At 37.1% G+C, this 17895-nt stretch overlaps 1 protein-coding gene across 4 annotated transcripts in view; it reads left to right on the top strand.

Moving 5' to 3' along the window:
- Positions 1 to 14: 14 nt before the first annotated feature.
- Positions 15 to 17895, top strand: part of PPHLN1 (periphilin 1) — a 61666-nt gene continuing 43785 nt past the window's right edge. For 2 of the 4 annotated variants that reach the window (XM_014248844.2, XM_014248843.2), the window contains exons 1-5: positions 15 to 91; positions 5482 to 5529; positions 6620 to 6711; positions 9391 to 9570; positions 10021 to 10076. In XM_014248844.2, coding sequence (XP_014104319.1) covers position 5529; positions 6620 to 6711; positions 9391 to 9570; positions 10021 to 10076 — 329 coding nt within the window. In that variant the 5' untranslated portion in view covers positions 15 to 91; positions 5482 to 5528. The remainder of the gene's footprint in view (positions 92 to 5481; positions 5530 to 6619; positions 6712 to 9390; positions 9571 to 10020; positions 10077 to 17895) is intronic. The other 2 variants (XM_088055660.1, XM_014248845.2) reach the window with 2 other exon arrangements.

The following is a 17895-nucleotide window of genomic DNA, read 5'->3' as shown; positions in this document are numbered from 1 at the left end:
GGGGGCTTCCCCCGACGGCTCGGGCGCGCCGGAAGCGGCGGAGGTGCGCGGCGACCGCGGAGCTGCGACGCCGCGGGAGCGAGAGGCGAAGGTGGGTGGGTGGCGGGGCCGAGCCGAGCCGGGGGCAGGCCGCCTTCCTCCGCGGAACCGGTGGGGCCGGGGCCGCGGCCGGAGCCGATCTTCTGGCCCGCGGCGGGGCGCGCTGGGCTCTTTGCGGGGCTCCCCGGGACCGCCTTCCCTGTGCAACCACGTGCTCGGGGGTCGCGGAGCGCCCGGCCTGGGAAGCGACACCCTCGAGGATTGGCTTGGGGAGCGCGTCCTTCCCTGCGGAGGGGCAGCCCGAGGGGAGCCGGGAGCTCTGGGGAGCCGGAGTGCCCACGAGGTGGGTGAACTTCAGTGGCGGGACAGGAGCGGAGGGAGGGACGGCCTCCTCTGGCAGGCGGCTGCTGGGTTAGCACCCGAGATGGCTTGTAAGCCTTATCGTTTAATCCTCTGTAAAACCCATATGGGACAGAAGACTTTCATACTCAGTTTAATTTGTATATTTGTTTTGAAGGGAAAGATGGTCCTACTTGTACATGCATCTGAGAGTAACTTTAAACAATAATTTGTAATGGATATTTGGAGGCTATATAAATCCAGTTGTGCACACTTTCATTGGAGTATGTGCTGGGTATGTTGGTGCAGGATCTGTGCTCTTATTGTTTCTAGCGGGATAAATAAGACATGAATATGTCACTCAGCTCATTTCCTAATAAGTATTAGAATGACTCAGGATAAATTTGTGTGATTAGTTTAATTATAGGGGATACTGTAATATTGTAATGTACTGTAATATTTTAAGTCCTTACTAGTATTTAAGCATCTTGAGTCTACTCTTCATGGTTCTTTATTCTCCCTCATACTCCTTAAGTAGGCTCTTTCCCATCCATTAGACTTTTCAAGGATAGTCTATAAATTCTTTATCTAGGGTATCTGAGACTTCAAGGGAATGAAAACAGTCAGAACTAAACAAAAAGATGTGGAAACCCACACAGCCGGTGAGGGCAGTTTGATACAGTGATTTGCCCTGGATGAAGTGCTGTGGATTGGTTGGTACTTTCAAGAGTAATTTTTGAGAGCATTGTGGTTATGGCAGCAGTATGGAAAGTTGCCATATTTTGTTGTGAGAGTGTTTGTGCTGCAGGATGGAAAGCCGTGGGAGCAGTGGTGATCCATGCAGTTGTTTGCAATGACATTGCTGGTGGAGCAGCCACATCAGAACCTGGTAGAATATGCTTTTCATGGCACTGACACTGATGATGGACAGGTCAGTAACTGTAGGTGGTCAGGCAAAGATAAGTGCCAATGTATCGGTCATTCTATTAGTATAACCCCCAATGCGTTGCTTCCATTTCTCTTGTTCCAGTGACATATTAGAATGATGCAGTAAGAAGTGGAACTGGTGGGACTGTAAATCGTTATTGGAATGCTGCTGCTGTTATTAATTATATTCAGTTTATGCATGCTATTTTAAGTCAAAATTATTGTGAATGGGTTGAGAAAGATTGGAAGAAAGCCACTTGGTATCTAGGTGAATATCCCTAGACTTGTTGCTTCTAACTCCTTTTGAAACTTTTTATAGCCTTAGGTTTGCTATTAGGCAGAGACAGATTGTCTTTAAATCTGTTTTTTCTTAGAGCCTCTCTCACATTATTTTATTTCCCAATGTGTTGGATTTTTCCCTCTGCTCTTAGACTTCTGCTTTTTCATTTTACCAGTAGGACTGTGTCTATTCAGTGTGTTCTACCTGTCCCAAATATGAGGGGAAGATTAGAAAGTTACTTTCTCCCCCAAACCTATTTTTATCTGTCTTGTCTTCTGTCTAGGTAAGAGATACTGGGATATCTTTGAAGATTATGAAATACAGAATCTAATTGTTGGAAGATAAAACAATGTCTTCTGTCTGTCTTTATATCCTTACAGCAGGAATCATTGCAAGTTTTATGGTGGTATTGCTAATAAGTTACATCTCTCCTACGTCTTGTAGAAAAGTGTTTGAGCTTTTTTTGAGAGCTTTCCAAAGTAGAGGAGAGAGAGAAATGGCCCACACTTATCAGTCTCTACTATTTATCAAAGTAACATTATAAAACTGGATATCCCAGTGGCATGGGAGGTGCTTCAGCTGCTTGTCTCTGCATTTGCAGCACAGCATTGTTTTAATGTTTTGTTTCACATATGGCAAGATGTAGCCATCCGGATTAGGAAGCTGCATGTGTTCAAAACAAAAATATAGATTCTGCAGAAGGATAATAGCACATGCTAGAAAATTACAAATCTTGGAGAAGTAGATACTTCTAGCCTTGATGAAAATTGATGTCGCAAGTAATTACTTGTAAACAGACAAGAATTGTGTACAAAATGTTTCTAAGTACTGTAGTGCTTTCGCAAATGCATCTGGAATTTTTAACACATATTATTTATAAAGCAAAAAGAATAAAAACTTAACAATTGATTGTTAGATAAAGAAAGTCCAGTGGTGCAAAAAAATCTCAAGAGACTTGTGTAGTCTGCCTGATAAAAACTTATATTAGCATAGAGCACAACATAGTGGTAGTTGGAGTAAAGCCATTCTTGATGGCTGGCTACAATAGAGAAGCTTGTTTTGTGTTAACAGAATGATCTCTGCACTTATAGAATGTGTTTATTTGAGAGAAGACTTTGCTTTAGGTAAAATAGTCACCTCTGATGAAACAATAAGAAGAGATTGTTTAATATAGCAAGTCATTATATATCATAATATTAAATATCAACTATTTTTGTTGTATGTGCTAATGGAAAACAGTTAATCAGGATGAGTTATAATCTCAGGTGTGAAGCAAAATCAGATTTTTCTCATTCTTTTTTTTGCAATAACTTTGTACCTACTGAGAGAACAGATGAATCTTAATACAGCATAAGAAACTTGAGATTTGAGCTCTTGAGTCTTTGTTAATAGAATCTTCTGATACTTATCCTAGGAGCTTAGACTGTCCATGGTTGTTATTAAAGCTGGGTTTGATCACATCAGTTAAGAAACTGATTGTTTCCTTTTCTATAGAAACAGATAAAAGGTGCTCAGGATGCTGGGAATTGCATTTTCTTCCCTTCAAACATTTTTTTCTTTTGGTATTTTCAAATACATCCTTATTTTATCTCATTGGTCACAGCTAAAATTTGTCTGTTTTGTCTTCTGTACAAAATTTGTCTGCTACTTGTTTACCTTACGAGCATTTTAACCAATGTTCTTGATGGTTGATTCGGACTGATTAACTTTCTTCATTTCACTCCTCTAAATGCAGATGAGATTTTTCTTCCACCTGCATAGTTGCTTGCTGTCTAGTGTATATATTTTTTGTCAGTCTGTTGGCTTTTGTGGTAGTGCATCTCTACCTTTTTTCAGTCAAAATACTGATCTTAATTCTTGCTCATTTCAGTGAGGTCCAATAGTGATAAAAAAAGGGACTGTTTTTATCAGCCTCACTACCTGATAATATAATGGGGTGTGAATATCAGTGTTGGCTCCTACTGCCAGTGATGTGTGTTGGGATGTTGGAGGTGGTTTGATGATAAAGCAGCATGAGGTGTAAGTTTGTCCTCAGCTTCAGTAGCACTTATCTGAGATGGGTTGTTTTTTGAACATTGTGTTAACAGTTTCAATAACTTCTGCAGGCAAAAGGACAGGGTCACTACTGTATTTGTCAAAACAGAAAAAAAAGCAGCCCCCTTGAAAACCTTATCTGAATATAGCTTCTGGTATTTTGCTATTTGTCTAAAAAACCGAGGGTTGCCATCAAGTATCTAAATCTTTGTTTGTGTGAGAGGTGGGTGGGCTGTGGATGAGCAGGGGAAGGAGTGGGGGCTGTGGCAGTTCACGGGTGCTTCCCAGCTGTGGGCAAGTATGGACAGAAGGAATGGTCCACCTTGGGGCAAGGGCTGGCCATGAGGGACCAGCATTGAAGTGTTTCAAAGCAGAGCACGTGATGCCTTTTCAGCACAATGATTTTGTCTTGCCTAGCTAATTCTGTCCCTCCCGGTACATAAAAACACAGATCTTCAAGTACTGTTCTGGGCACAAAGAAAAGAGAATGGGGAGGACAGTGGTGAGAGGGGATAGAGCATCCTCCTGGTAACTGGGAAGGAGGGCTTGGCCTGAGAGCTGCTGTCCTGGTTTAGGGCAAGTTTGGGAGAAAACCTCCAAATTGGTTCCTCCAGAAGGCACATTCAAGCTGCCTCTCCCCCAGCTCGTTCGGCAAAGATTTCCTTGGAGAAAAGTGGAAAAAACTGTTTATTTAACAGAAATTAAATAATATTAAACAATAAAATTTTTTGCCTTTCGAAAAGATGGCAAATCCAGTAAAATCCTTTTGGTGGGGTGTAGCTTGGCTCGCTTGGTCTCTTACCAGTCCCTCCAGTGCTGAAAAGTGCTGAGGCCCAGGCCCTGGTGGGCCACAGGTGTGGGCTCCTTGGGTTTTTCTGGGTTTTCAGTCCAGAGCAGGTTTGAACAGATCCAAGAAAAAAGGAAAAAAAAAAACAGTCTGGGGGACTTCTCTGCCTCAGCTAGCTAAATAACTAAAAGGAGAGCTCTGTCTTGCTGTCTGTCTGTGCTGCAGACAGCACAGTCCAGAGTAGCACGCAGGGGAGTGAGTGCTGTTTCTGAACACAAACTGCGGCTTCTTCTTTTCCCCCCTTCCTTCTCAGAACCAGTCCTAAAGGTGCAGAAATTAATTTGTAACATAAATAGAACAGGTGATTTGGGATACAGTCACCATAAAGTGACCCCAGGACAGCTGTTCATGCACATGTAGCAGCCCTGGTGTGCATTTTTAAGGCTCTAGAAAAAGTCAGTGAAGTACAGAATAAAGAGAAGTTGAGGCAGTTACTGTGAAAGTGCCAGGAACGTGCTTCTGATGATGCACCTGACCATCCAATGCAGCAATATGAGCAGTGGTTTCAGAAATAATAACTCTTACATGGAGCTAACTGGAGATTGCAGGGGCAGTGGACCCTCACTTTTGTCCTTACCAAAACTAGGATCAGCTGGTTGGTTTAGTCAGCTTTTGATTTATAATCTGTAGCTACATCAGACTAGTTCTGTGTCTTGGTTGTAGAACAAACTTAAGGTCAAGTCTGTTATAAAATGGGACTATATTTTAAGAAGATAATGTGGTTAATTTGAAGTCTAAGTCTCTGAACATAGATGTATCCTGTAGTGGATGGACGAAAGAGCTTCTTTATCAGGATTCACTCTCTATTTCCAAAAGACAAGCCTTTGTTAAATTAAGCTTTTCATTAACCTTTTATCAAGTGCAACTGAGTCTTACTTTCTTTACAAAGACAGATCATAGGGTACAGGCAGTTAAAACATGTAGATTTTACTTGTCTGGTTTACTTAACAGAAAAAAAATGTACTAATGATAAATATATTTGTATTTTTTAATAACCTCAGGGGTTTTTTTGTAGATAAGTGAATGGAACTTCAGAAGGAGAGTTGCTAAAAGTGACAGAAAAGTAAGTACGTGAGTGTTTGTTATGTTTTGCAAAAGTGTATATCAGAATTAGTTCTACCTCTGTTTACAATTAGTAAACCCTTTCATTATGTTGATTCTTAACATCTGTATTAATAAATAATTTTATATAGCTTCATAAGTCTATATCCAGTAAGGTGTTTTTCCTTTGTGCAAGTAGGTAACATTACATCTTTCTCCTTCTGTATATGGCCTGCTGTTACTTTTCCATATTGACTGTCTTTAACAGATAGAGTTACTATTTGAGGGGAAGGTTTGAAAAACATAATTTTGGCAGTTGCATACCTATTTTCAGTGTTGTATAGTAGATGATTTGTCACCTTTATAATCAACAGAAAGGTTTGAACTCCTCAAGTCTGTATCGTCTAGCACAGCATGACTAGAATCTCTTAGGGTGATGGTTTTTTCCACCTGTCTTTAATGACTAACTCAGCTTTGAAAGTCACTTTCCTCTGGAAAGAGGTATTTCTTCTTTGTGCTGGCTCCCAATTTAAAACAGGAAGTATCTGCATGTGAAGAATGTATTGTATCCATATAATCAAAATGTGGGGCTTTGTACTAAGAAATAATGGGCTGCATTTAGATCTCTTTCTAGATGGTTGAATTGATGAAATAATTTGAAGTTATTATATGTTATTAAAAAGTAGAAATTATTTAATCTAATAAATAGACATTGAATTACTTCTTCTAAAGTTCCAGTATTTTTAGCAGAACAGTATTAAAATTGCTGTAAGGCACTTGTATGTACATCAAGTATTTGCAATATGCATATATTTCAATAGAGCTGTTTATAATATCTCTAAGTCCTGTAATTTTACTGATCATGCTGAACTAATTTCCAATTCCATGTTCTTGCCCATGCTGTGAGTGATTTTTGCTCCAGGTACATTACATACTTTCCATAACTAGAAAGACTTATTTTAAAGGGCTAATAACAAAAAGTGTATGTACAGGGCTTGTGCATAATACATTATATTGGGAGAAATCCTGGAACCTTTATTTTTCTGCACACTCTCCTTTTGTCCATTCATAATGAGTCTGGTTTTCACTAATGGTGTTTTTGTTGTCTTCAGTGGCATATCGAAGAGATGAAATGTGGTCTGAAGGGCGATATGACTATGAAAGAGTTCCAAGAGAACGTCTCCCTCCAAGGATTCATGGTGATGTAAGTGTGTAGTAAGCCTTGTATCTGTAACATTATAACATTATACCTTTATACAATAACCTGTACCATAGGGGCTGGATTTGTGTACCTGAGCAAGTTCCTAGTATACCCCAAGTTCCTTTTTTCTCCCCATTCTTTCAAGTCAGCAATCTAGCATATGCATCTACACAGATATAATAGGCTGCCTAGAGAATTAGGTCTTGGTTTCTTTTTCTTTAATTTTCAAATCTTTTAGAACTGTTTTAGAATATTTTTATTTCGGTAAACTGATTTTTTAGTGTAATTAAACACAGGATTTTTAATGACTTCTGGGGAACAAAAGGCCATACTATGTTATATTTTTCCATAGTTTTATGTTAATGTTTCTTTTAAGTAACTTGAGGTGGTAAAGGAACTTCTTTCATGATTGTTCTTGTCACCAGCACAATTTTTTTATGAAGGTTAAAGTATAGGAGAAGATGTTTTTAACAAGTGTTGAAAGTACATCTTTGCTAAAGTTGTGCTTTTGAGTCCTGTAAGGGAAACACTTTACAAGAAGAGTGTCAACAGAAATCTATTTTGTAGGTACAGAGTCTTCTGTGTTGTGTCATGTATGTATGTTATGCCTGTAAAAGCAAATGCCGAAGCTCTGCTTGCTTTGCTATAGAGTAACTTCAGACTGTTTTTAGGAATTCTCCTTTCCACAGAGTTGGGTAATTTTTTTTCTTCCCTTGTCTGAAGTCTCTAACAAAGAAATAAAACAGGTTGTAGCTTTGTCTTTGGAGGTATTACACCGTAAATAGAATTTTAAGAATATATTTTGATATTTCTATTTACATCCTGTGTAATGTGATTTTGGCAAAATGAAATTTCACGTACCAGAGCCTCTTATCTGACTTCTCTTTCACTTACAGTAAATGTTGAAATAATAGTGTGTCTGATTTAGTGTATCTTCTGGATTCCCTCAGTTGCGTTTTGATCTTGTCTCTTTGGAAGCTTACCAATGGTAGTAACTTGGTAACTAGTTCCATAGGCTTCTCTATTGAGTAGTTTATTAGTGTTTGGCTGCTCTGTGACATTTTTAACTCTCTTTAAAGGCAACGGCAACATTTCTGCATTTTCAGCAAGCTGGAAATCAGATTGATTTTTCACAGGGTGTTTGGCTACCTCCTTCTCCAAAATATTTATCAAGACAGGACAAGAGGAAAGCCAGAATGTATTTTCACAAATTTTTTTTAAGTCGTTTGACTAACATGTTGCCAATTTAATTTAACCATTGTGTCATTGACATTTCTAAATTCCTGTAGTCTTTCAGGCTGTCCAGGAAACAGCGTGTGATTAGGCATTATGAAAGTGTACAGTCTAAATGATGTATGCACTCATTTTGATGCAAGAGTTAACTAGATGGTTCAATGCTAGCTTTATATTACGTGTGTTTGGAACTGGGAGTAGCAGAGTACACTCATCACAATTAGTATTATCCATCTGTACCAAAACAACACCCCCAATAGCTGGGCAAACCAAGATACAGTGTCTCTCTGCCATCCTGAAAGATGGATATGGAGTTCCTTCTCATACAACTCCGCAAAGTCAAGATAATCGGAAGGTCCTTTCTGTCCTTGTAAGCCTGTGCCATTGTATTTGTGTCCACATGTAGAAGGCTGACTTAATTTTGATTAGACAAGTGAAATGGAATTAATTTGTTCAATCTGTTAATATGTTTATTGTTTGCTGATAGGTTAGTATGTTGGAAATGGGATGTGCCAATGATACAGAATTAAGTTTTTTTTTTTTAAGACAGCAAAAGATGTGTCCTCATCTAAGCTGGGTCCTAATTGTATATCAAGTATAGATTGTAGTAGAAAGCAAGATACTGGTAAAGAACATAAAATTGCAAGCACTTGACACAATTATGCAAGTAGGATACTTGTCAAGCTTTCATGCAACTGTTCTTCTGTGTGTCTGTATAGTTATGTGGTGGGGATTTCTGGGTGAGGTTAAAGCATGGAGCAGTTTTATTGATACTGCACAGCACATCTTTGTAAGACACCAAACTAAAAAAAAAATAAATAGTTACATGTGGAGGATGTTCAATGAGGTAAGAGTAGATCAAGCAGTGTGACTGTGTACGTAGTCTCCACTTTGCACCAGTCTGGCTGTAGTCTGGCTTTGGATTGCCCTCCAGTGTGTTTGTTGGGTGGTTTCTGAAATCAGAACTAACAGGTTTTTTTGCATGACAATATTTAGCAGTTTGTGAATGCAGTGTATTTTTCTGCAGAAAGTAGTGCATTAGATCATGAGTTCTTACTGTTAAAAACATAACTTGAGTGTTTTTCCCCTCCCCACCCTGCCAAACTGCACATACTAATGCCAGTCTGCATTTGTAGTTTTTAAGGCCTATTAAAAATGTTTTCCAAGAGGAAGATATAAAATACAAAATCTTGCATTCCTATTTTCATTTGCTTTTTATTTACAGTTGACTTATATAAAGCTTAGTTCTAGTAAAACTGAATTTGTGTCTTTTGCAGCTGTGCAATTTGTACTTAATAAACAAAGAATTTCTTTAGTTGACAAAATGGTGTATGACATGTTATTTGAAGGAAATAAATTAATTTTGTGTTCTAGCAAAAAGCTGTTGTTTATTCATTACAGATTTTCAGCTGTTAAAAGCAATATGATTTTGTCTGTTTTGTGGTTTAGGGTGATTACCATAGAATAGTAAACATTGTGCCCAAGAAACCACCACTGCTTGAGAGACCTGGGGACGGGAATTACAGTCGCTATGACGATTACGGTCACGCTGAGTACAGAGACTATGAGGAGGGTCGTAGTTTTTCCCATGCCCGAAGAAGCGGCCCTCCACACCGAGGTGTACGTAAGGTGATTATTCTCACATGTTTATGATGTTTATTTTCCCATTAAGGCTTGAATGCTAGGTAATTAAAATACTGGAAAGGTCATTATTGTTGCCCCCTGCAGCCCAGCTGTTTAGAATTCTGTAATTTCAAGGTGTTGACGGTAATTTGTATTTTGAAGAGGAAATTCTTCTTTAAGTCAGAGTACATATATATACTTTGGAAACTTCTGTAGTTTTTTTGTTTTGTATGGCATTGCAAAGTTGCTCTCTTTAATACTGACAGAGGAAGAAAATAAAAAGTAAAGGGATACAGGGAATAAATTGAGAAGATACTTGCTGTGGGGGTTAATATTTTTTTAGCTCATTAAATGCTTTGGTTTTGCAGTAATTAAATACGATTTGGCGACTAACTGTACTTGACATCTGACACTGAGATACATGTCATGCAGTCGTTTTGCATGTATGTTTTGCAGGATGAATCAGGATACAGATGGGCAAGGGATGATCATCCTACAAGATCTGAATACAGGTATTTTTTGATTCTAGTAGTGCCATGCATAAGCTGTGAATATTTAGGGCATTTTACTTGGTCATCAAAACAACTTGTAGAGCAGACCAGTGAAATAACAGGGAGAAGACATCTATTAAATAAATGACAATAGTGGAGAAATAGGTCTTAGTTGTATTGAAAGAGAAAAAAAGAAATTATATTACATGAAAGTCTCTATTTTAGTATTTTTTTAGTAAGGATAGGAGGCATAATGCTAACATCTTTAGGATGGTAACCTGCAAGTGTAAGTAATTTAATGCATTAGTCACACTAATGATCAGTCACTCTTCTTACATGATTTAAGAGAATTCTTTGGTGTATTATCTGATTCTGTGGCTGCAGTACATTGGGGCTACACTATAATGATGCCTGTGCCATTTTAAAGGTTGGTGGGATAGATAATGGGATTATGAAGTTCACCACAGACTTCTGAGCTCCCTATTGTCTCAGATGAACTGATTAATATATATTTACATCATATGTTACATTAATTTCTATGAATCCTTTTTGGTCTGTACTTCAGGTTCCCATTTATGAAATTTAAGGACTAGTAGTAAATCATAGGGCTGTAATATATATACACCTGCAATGATGTTTGATATGGATTATTTGAGTTAGCAAATAAAGTGCACAGGATAGTGTTACACACAAAAATTTATGGACAAGGATGGAAGTCACCATAAATATTTAGACAAGAATTGATTGTTACTATAGGTGCAATATTAGCAGTCTGATCTAAGAATGTCATTTGATGGTTGTGCTTTTATATGTCACATCCTGCATTTCCACTTCTTAAAATGTCTATTATACCAGGCCTGTATCTGTAGATACTGCCTCGTGGTGTTAGTCATAGTATCATAGAATAACTTCTTGTTACCGCTATGCATTTAAAACTGTGGTTGTGCCATACAAAGATCAACAGAAATAAACCAAATTAGCTATAGATGCCTGGCCAGTTGGAAAAATTGCTGTTAAATTAGCAGCAAGTTAAAAAAAAAGATTGTAAGCAGCTCAGAAAAAGCTCAGACAGGGCAAACCTGACAGTCTTACAGTGGTGCAAACTCAATATGAAGCTGTTATTAGTAATATCCATATAGGGCCACACAGTTGCAGCAGATATCTATTCTATTGAATGGGATGATTTAGACATAACATGGATGGGTTATTCTATGACCTCACCATAAAGGGAGTTCTTCATATATCATAAGGTCTGTGTGCAGTAGACTTCTTTCAGAATTGCCTTGGGGCTAGATGCAGTAATAAAGGATTTTGAAAAGGAGTGCTTAATAAAAACTTGTGTAAAAGCTTTTCCATCTTTTCCTCTCAATTTAGAAGAATCAGAGCTGTTTAATGCTGAGGAAAAAACTAAAAAGGCTGAGAAGACTAAGTTAGTGTCAGGCAGCTTATTGTACGCAGAACAAGAGTGGCACCCAGTGGTCAAAAAGATTATCTTAAATGCATCCTGATTTCTTTCTTTCAAAATGTAGGGTTAAAATGTCAGCTCGTTCCGTTGAAAGCTTTATAAGAGTGTTGTGTGGTATATGATAGTCTCATCTGAGTATTTATTATATACTTCAGACTATATAACTGTTACACAACTACAATAATGCTATGGAAGAACTTCATAAAGATCCGTGGTTCAAATGTATTTACAATTGAATGTAATCCTACTGATTCATTATATAAATATAGTAAATAATCTTGAAATTAAAGTCTTGTCATCAGACTGCTAAACATTTGTAGTGTTGCATTTTTGTAATAAGCTTAATTACGATTTTTTGCATATTGCTCACTGTCGAGCAATGTAGTGGATCTCAAGGAGGAAATCAAGGTGCATTTATGGTATATGTTGTCTCCTGTGGTGAAAATACTAATTACTTTCTATTTCAAAGACATTTGCTCCACAAAACATGGTATTAAGAAGTTATTTTATGCAAAATGCCTTCTCTTTGGATATGCTTAAAGTTGTTTTAGGTAAGTTCTTTGGAGTACATACAGCTTTTTTTCTTTGAGGAAGTAGGAGGGGGTTTAAGATTATTTTAACCAAAAAGGATTTTTTTAAAAAATTGCATGGAACATCGCTAAAGCATAGTTAGAAGCTAGACAATCAGGAGACTTGTATGGTTGATGGGTTTTCATAGCTAGTACAGTGACTATAAATTCTTAAAAATAATGACTCATTTATTGACAGAAATAATGGCTTTCTTGACTTTTTTTAAAAATCATAATCAGCAGCTAAAAATGTGCTGTAAGAAGTTGTCAATATGATGTCAGCATTTCCTTTTGGGTGTTCAGCATTTACATTTTCCAGTTTTGGTTTTCAAAAACTTACCTGTCAGAAAGTACTTTCTGATCTCTTACTCTTTGCATTTTTCTTCCCGCTATTTGGATTTAAAGTGCTGAAAAACATTAGTTGAGATTCTCCTGAAGTAAAATGCTGCTTATCTGCAATATCAAATGTCCTTAAGTGAGTCCTGTGTGCAGATTTGGGCACCACAATATGAGAAAAATATTAATCTATTATGAAGTGCCCAAAGGAGGGCAACAAAGATGGTGAAGGGCCTTGAGAAGAAGCAATATGTGGAGCAGCTGAGGTCACTTGGTCTGTTCAGCCTGAATGCAGGAAGACCCCATTGTAGTCTGCGACTTCCTTGTGAGAGGAAGAGGAGGGGCAGGCACTGATCTCTGCTCAGTGGTTACCAGTGGCAGGACCCAAGGGAATGGCCTGAAGCTGAGTCAGGGTAGGTTTAGGCTGGTTATCAGGAAAAGGTTTCTCACCCAGAGGATGGTTGGACACTGAACAGGCTCGTTGGGGAAGTGGTCACAGCACCAGCCTGACAGAGTTCAAGAAGCATTTGGACAGTGCTCTCAGGCACTGTGGTGTGACTTGGGGATGTCCTGTGCAGGGCCAGGAGCTGGACTTCAGTGATCCTTGTGAGTCCCTTCCAACTCCTTGTTCTGTCATTCTGTAATTGTCTTAAACTTTGCTGTTGAAGAAACCAACAGTTATGGATATTTTGTAATTTTTTTCCTAATGTTTCTTTGGTGGTATTTTGTTGGGTTTTTTTTAAGCTTCTTGCCTTTTTCTTAAAAATAGGACATGCTTGCGTAGCATTTGTAGAGCTGTGGCTTCAGCTGTGATGTGTCTGATGACCAGCAGCAGTTCTCTATGAGTTGCAAGAGGATTGCTTATGTTCTAGCACTTGAATTACTGTCTTTTTAGGTGTGGTTTTTTGTTCTTTTTTTTTTTGCCTTCCTCCATATAGGGTTATGCTCCAGTTTCCAAGCAGCTGTCGTTTACATGGTACACATTATCATGTCTAGCGCTGAGTGGAGCATTACTATTCCTTCTGCTATTTTCTGGACCACATGCTTTTTGAGAGTTGTTAGCCCTGTTTTATATTACGTTTAGTGAACAGCTGGCATCCTGACCATGACTTTTTTATGGCAAATATATCAGAGGATGTGCAGGGCATAGATTTCAAAACTAATTCTTTCTCTCCTGTTGTCACCTAAGTAATTCTGAACTCTAGAAACCAATGTGATTTTTGTTTTAACTTGATTTGAGGTGCCTTTTGGTTCATGTGTAGTTGGCAGATGTGAAGAATTGTACATCATAGTTTGGAGAAAATTTTCTGAAAATTAAGGCAGTTTAAATGTCGTAAAATGGTTGCTGATGCTATGAGAATTGTGAGACTTAGCAATTGAAAGGAGTAGAGATCAATTAAGGTGTGACTTCTTTGTACATTTATCTTGTACTGATGTTGATCATTTCTGGAGCTGTGTTACTACTTGTCTTCAGCAATATATTATTATATTATTAATATATTATTATTTATGCAAAGCATTCATGCATGTCAGATTTTTAAAAAAATTTCAGGGAGCTATGCTATTATATGTTGAAGGGTTCTAGTTTTGCAGTACTTCCCTATGGGCCTCATAGCAATGGATTTTGCATCCAAGTTCATTTTTATAAGGTCAGATGAACTTTCCAGTGTGAAATGCTTTAGAAGATTGTTAGCTGCTGTTCACTTTAGTCATGCCAAATTTTAATCCTTTTGAGTGCACAGAGCATTACTTCATTCCTTTTTTTTTACCAACCAAACTGAGTTCACAAGATGTGAAATATACGAAACTTGGCAACTTAAGATGGGTAAGACTCATCTTCAAAGAGAAATTACAAAATGACGCACTTGTAAATCCCAGCTACATATGCATTAAATTTGATCCTTAGAATTCTCTGAGGCCCAGATTTTTGTAAAACAAGGATTGCCATATTTGTAGAATTAGTAAAACATAGACTCCTGAGAAGTGGCTTACATAAGACATTTTTAATATCTCTTCTTCAACTGTATATATGAATATTTTTTCCTTTGTTAATGAAGGAAATATGTTGCTACTATGTGTGTTGTTTTGTTTGTTGGTTGGGATTTTCTCCTATGATCTAAGTGAAATTAGGAAGTAGTCTTAGTAGTCCAGTCTTTAATACTAATGCATTTGTCCATAAAAAACAGATCTGCTTAATTCCTGGAGTGCTTAGGAAATACTTGGTAAATGGAAATACTGAAGTAATTTTGGTGCTAGAAATGAAAGAAGACTGGCAAAATATAGAAACTTAATTGTAAACAATTGTGATCAGTGAACAACTGATATTCATCAGTCAGTTCTATGTTTTGTTCTGGAAGTATTTTAAATCAATGGGTTATTGTCTTTCATCTGAAAAATTTATTTGGATGTCTGAACATTAAACTTGCAGTTACCACTTAAGTGTTGTAAAGCATAATAGATCTTGATTTTTCTAGATGCATGCAGCTTCACAGTGAGACTGTATTTACATATTGCCATTGAGTAAATAGTTTGCAAAGTGGGGGATAGAAATCCAAAAATCCTGGCTTTTTGATTTCTGCTTGAATTACCCTTCCATTTAATGATTAACCCCTTGTAAGTGCACAAAGTGTTGACAGGATGTTGTAGAGTTGTGGTCTGAAGATTGTACATTGAGAAGAACATTCTTTGGTAAGAATGGTTATTTTAAATGAAAACCTTTGATGAGTGAATCTCCAGGTGGAAATAAGAGTCACTGACTCTTCTCTCAATAAAGCCACATTTAATATTGAGTCCAGATGTGTCATAGGTCAAGGCAGTTACCGTTACATTGCCACCATGCAACCACCTTTGAATTACAGGGAGTAGGTTGTTTCTTGGGGTTTTTTTCCCTCTTCCCCATATGTATTCTTCAGCTACTGAAACAGTAAACATGTTTAAATAGTATAATATTCCAAAGCAGTGTATTATATTGTGGGTGGCCATAAGGCTTTGGATTTAAACTTTCTTGTAATGTAAACTGATCTGTGTCTTCCTTATAGAAGATAAACTTAGTCAAAGGGATTTATGAGATGATGCTGTAAATGCACATAAGTCTGTTGTTTTGTTGCAATATTTGACAGCTCTTAAGGGACACCATACAAGAACCTCATTCTTTATTAAAAAACATGTGTGGACGAAAATAAATATGGCAGTCACGCAAAGAAAATCGTCTTGATTTTGACAGAGATTGATAAGCAGAGTTGTAATCATACTCATTAACACATGCCTTTTTCTTTTAATAAATAAATAGAATCTCTGTCAGAACATTGAACCTCTCAGGTATTCATATGGCTGAGTAGCTTGTTTATTCATATACAAAATTACAGTTTCCTTATAATAGATCATTGTGGTAGATTTGTTATACCTGACTACAGCTCCAGGCAAGGACTTGTCTGTTGAAATCTTTTGCTCAGAAAACCCTTGTGTTAAGCTGCTAGCTAAATTAGTTTATCTTGGCTTGTGATATTTTGAATGGTGGAGGGAGAAAATTAAAACCTTTGGAATAAGATAATAGGTAATACACAATTTAAAAGTTGATTCTGGTTTACACTAGATATTTAATGACTTCATATTCAGTTCGTGTTTTATGTAGCAGTCTTGCTTCAGTAGTTGCGATGTTTTCTTTAAGAACTGTTTTCTGCTCTGCTGGCTGTAGCTCTTTCGTGCTTAGGACAACCAATTTGTTTGCAAACTGAGATTTATGTTCCATAATTTGACTGTCATTACTCAGAGTTAAATATGTCTGATTGTATGCTAGCACTTTGGGTTCTGTAGTTCTTTAAGTTTTTTTTAAAATGGATTTTAAGAACTCAAATTTTCTCGTGCAGATACCATGTAGCATTTTAAAAATGCCCTGTACTGAAGACTGAGTGTAATCAAGTGCAGTTCAGAAATGTCCACTGCTACAGGTCAACTGAAAGTAAAAAAATTTCAATTTGGACAAGTCTGGTTTTATTGCTGTGATGAATCTTTCTTGTCTTTAACTTAAAACCAAGAGACTATGTGAACACTGCCTGTTTTCTTACTGAGAATTTTATGTCAAACTGAGTTTCTGCTGCACATGGGTCCTGTGTGCATATGTCTAGAATTATGCTGGAAACCTCATTCAAAGCAAGACTGCTGTCATTCCACTTTTGAAATGTTTGTCACTTGAGAAGGGGGAGTAAAGGAGGCCTTAGACAGGATTTCAACTGTACAATTTTTTTGCCCAATCCTATGATGCAAAAATATGGGGAGGACATAGAAATTTCTCTTATTTTTTCCTCTTATTTTTCCTCTTTTTTTTTTTTTCTTTTTTTTTTAACATGTTTTAGCCAGTTGTGTGGCTAAATTGGAAGGTCAATGTTACTTTCACTGGCAGCTAGTTTTAGTTGCTGAGAGATGAATATTTTAAATATTTTCTTTGCATAACAACTGACTGTGATGTTTATTGAAGGCTGTTTTATATTCTTTGCAAAATTTATCCATGCCATGCTCAAAGAAAAGTTTGCTTTCAGAAAATGGTTACTGGTAGTTTTGTTCCTTTTAAAGGATATTGCAGAATTCTAATTGGTTATGTAGTTTCCATCTCAGGGTGAGAGAAAAGAGTTTAAACTATCAAATTAACAGGATTTCCTAGTACCTGATTTTTTTTTTATTTTTTTTTTCTGCTGAGCTTGTAAATAAACAGCCTCATACAATAGAGCTGGCCTGTTATATGAAATATGGAACAATTCTAAATCTCAGGTGTAACTTCTCTAAAAGCCCTAAGAGAAAATTGGGTGGGCTTGTTTTGGAAAGCATAATTACAGTACGTATCTCTGTTGGATTCTGTGTGTATGGTATTTCTTATACTTTGGTCCTTTTAAGTGTATCAGTTACTCTGAGGCATTGGGAAAGGATAAAGACAGATATTCATAAACTTTGCAAAGAACATTTTTATATTCTTAAAAATTGTTGAATAAAGAATGGCCAGGTAGTAAATTGACTCATAAGTATTTATTTGACAAAATTACAGCAAATGCACCAAATTTGATTAAAAAAACAACCCTCAGAAGTTTTCATCATGGCACTTCTCAACTGCTATTATGTTTAGTTGACTTGCTTTTGATCCAAAGCTGTGTTGTGTTTTAAGGATTTGTGGCTTTTTGTGTTCCCACTGTGGTTTTTGTAAGGTTTTAAATTGTCGTATAAAATTGATGTCATCATTATATTTTTTAATGGGGGCTATTGCATGAGAACTGTTTACTATAGGTGTTGTGACATATGTTATATATACCCATACACCTATAAGGAAAAATTCAGTAGTCTATGCAAACTCAGTTAAATTTTGTAATAACATTGATTCATTGTTTAAAACTAAGTCACATCTTGGGAAAATGATGATTTCCTTCTAATAAATGGTGTTTACATAATGGTAATAAGCTGTAAAGAGCTCCTCTGTTTACAGTGT

Source organism: Pseudopodoces humilis, chromosome 5 (assembly GCF_049639895.1).
Source record: "Pseudopodoces humilis isolate 2021_Gansu_Grassland_sample_001 chromosome 5, ASM4963989v1, whole genome shotgun sequence".
NCBI lineage: Eukaryota > Metazoa > Chordata > Aves > Passeriformes > Paridae > Pseudopodoces > Pseudopodoces humilis.
Note: the sequence above shows the minus strand (reverse complement) of the source record. Positions and strands in the feature narration are given on the sequence as shown.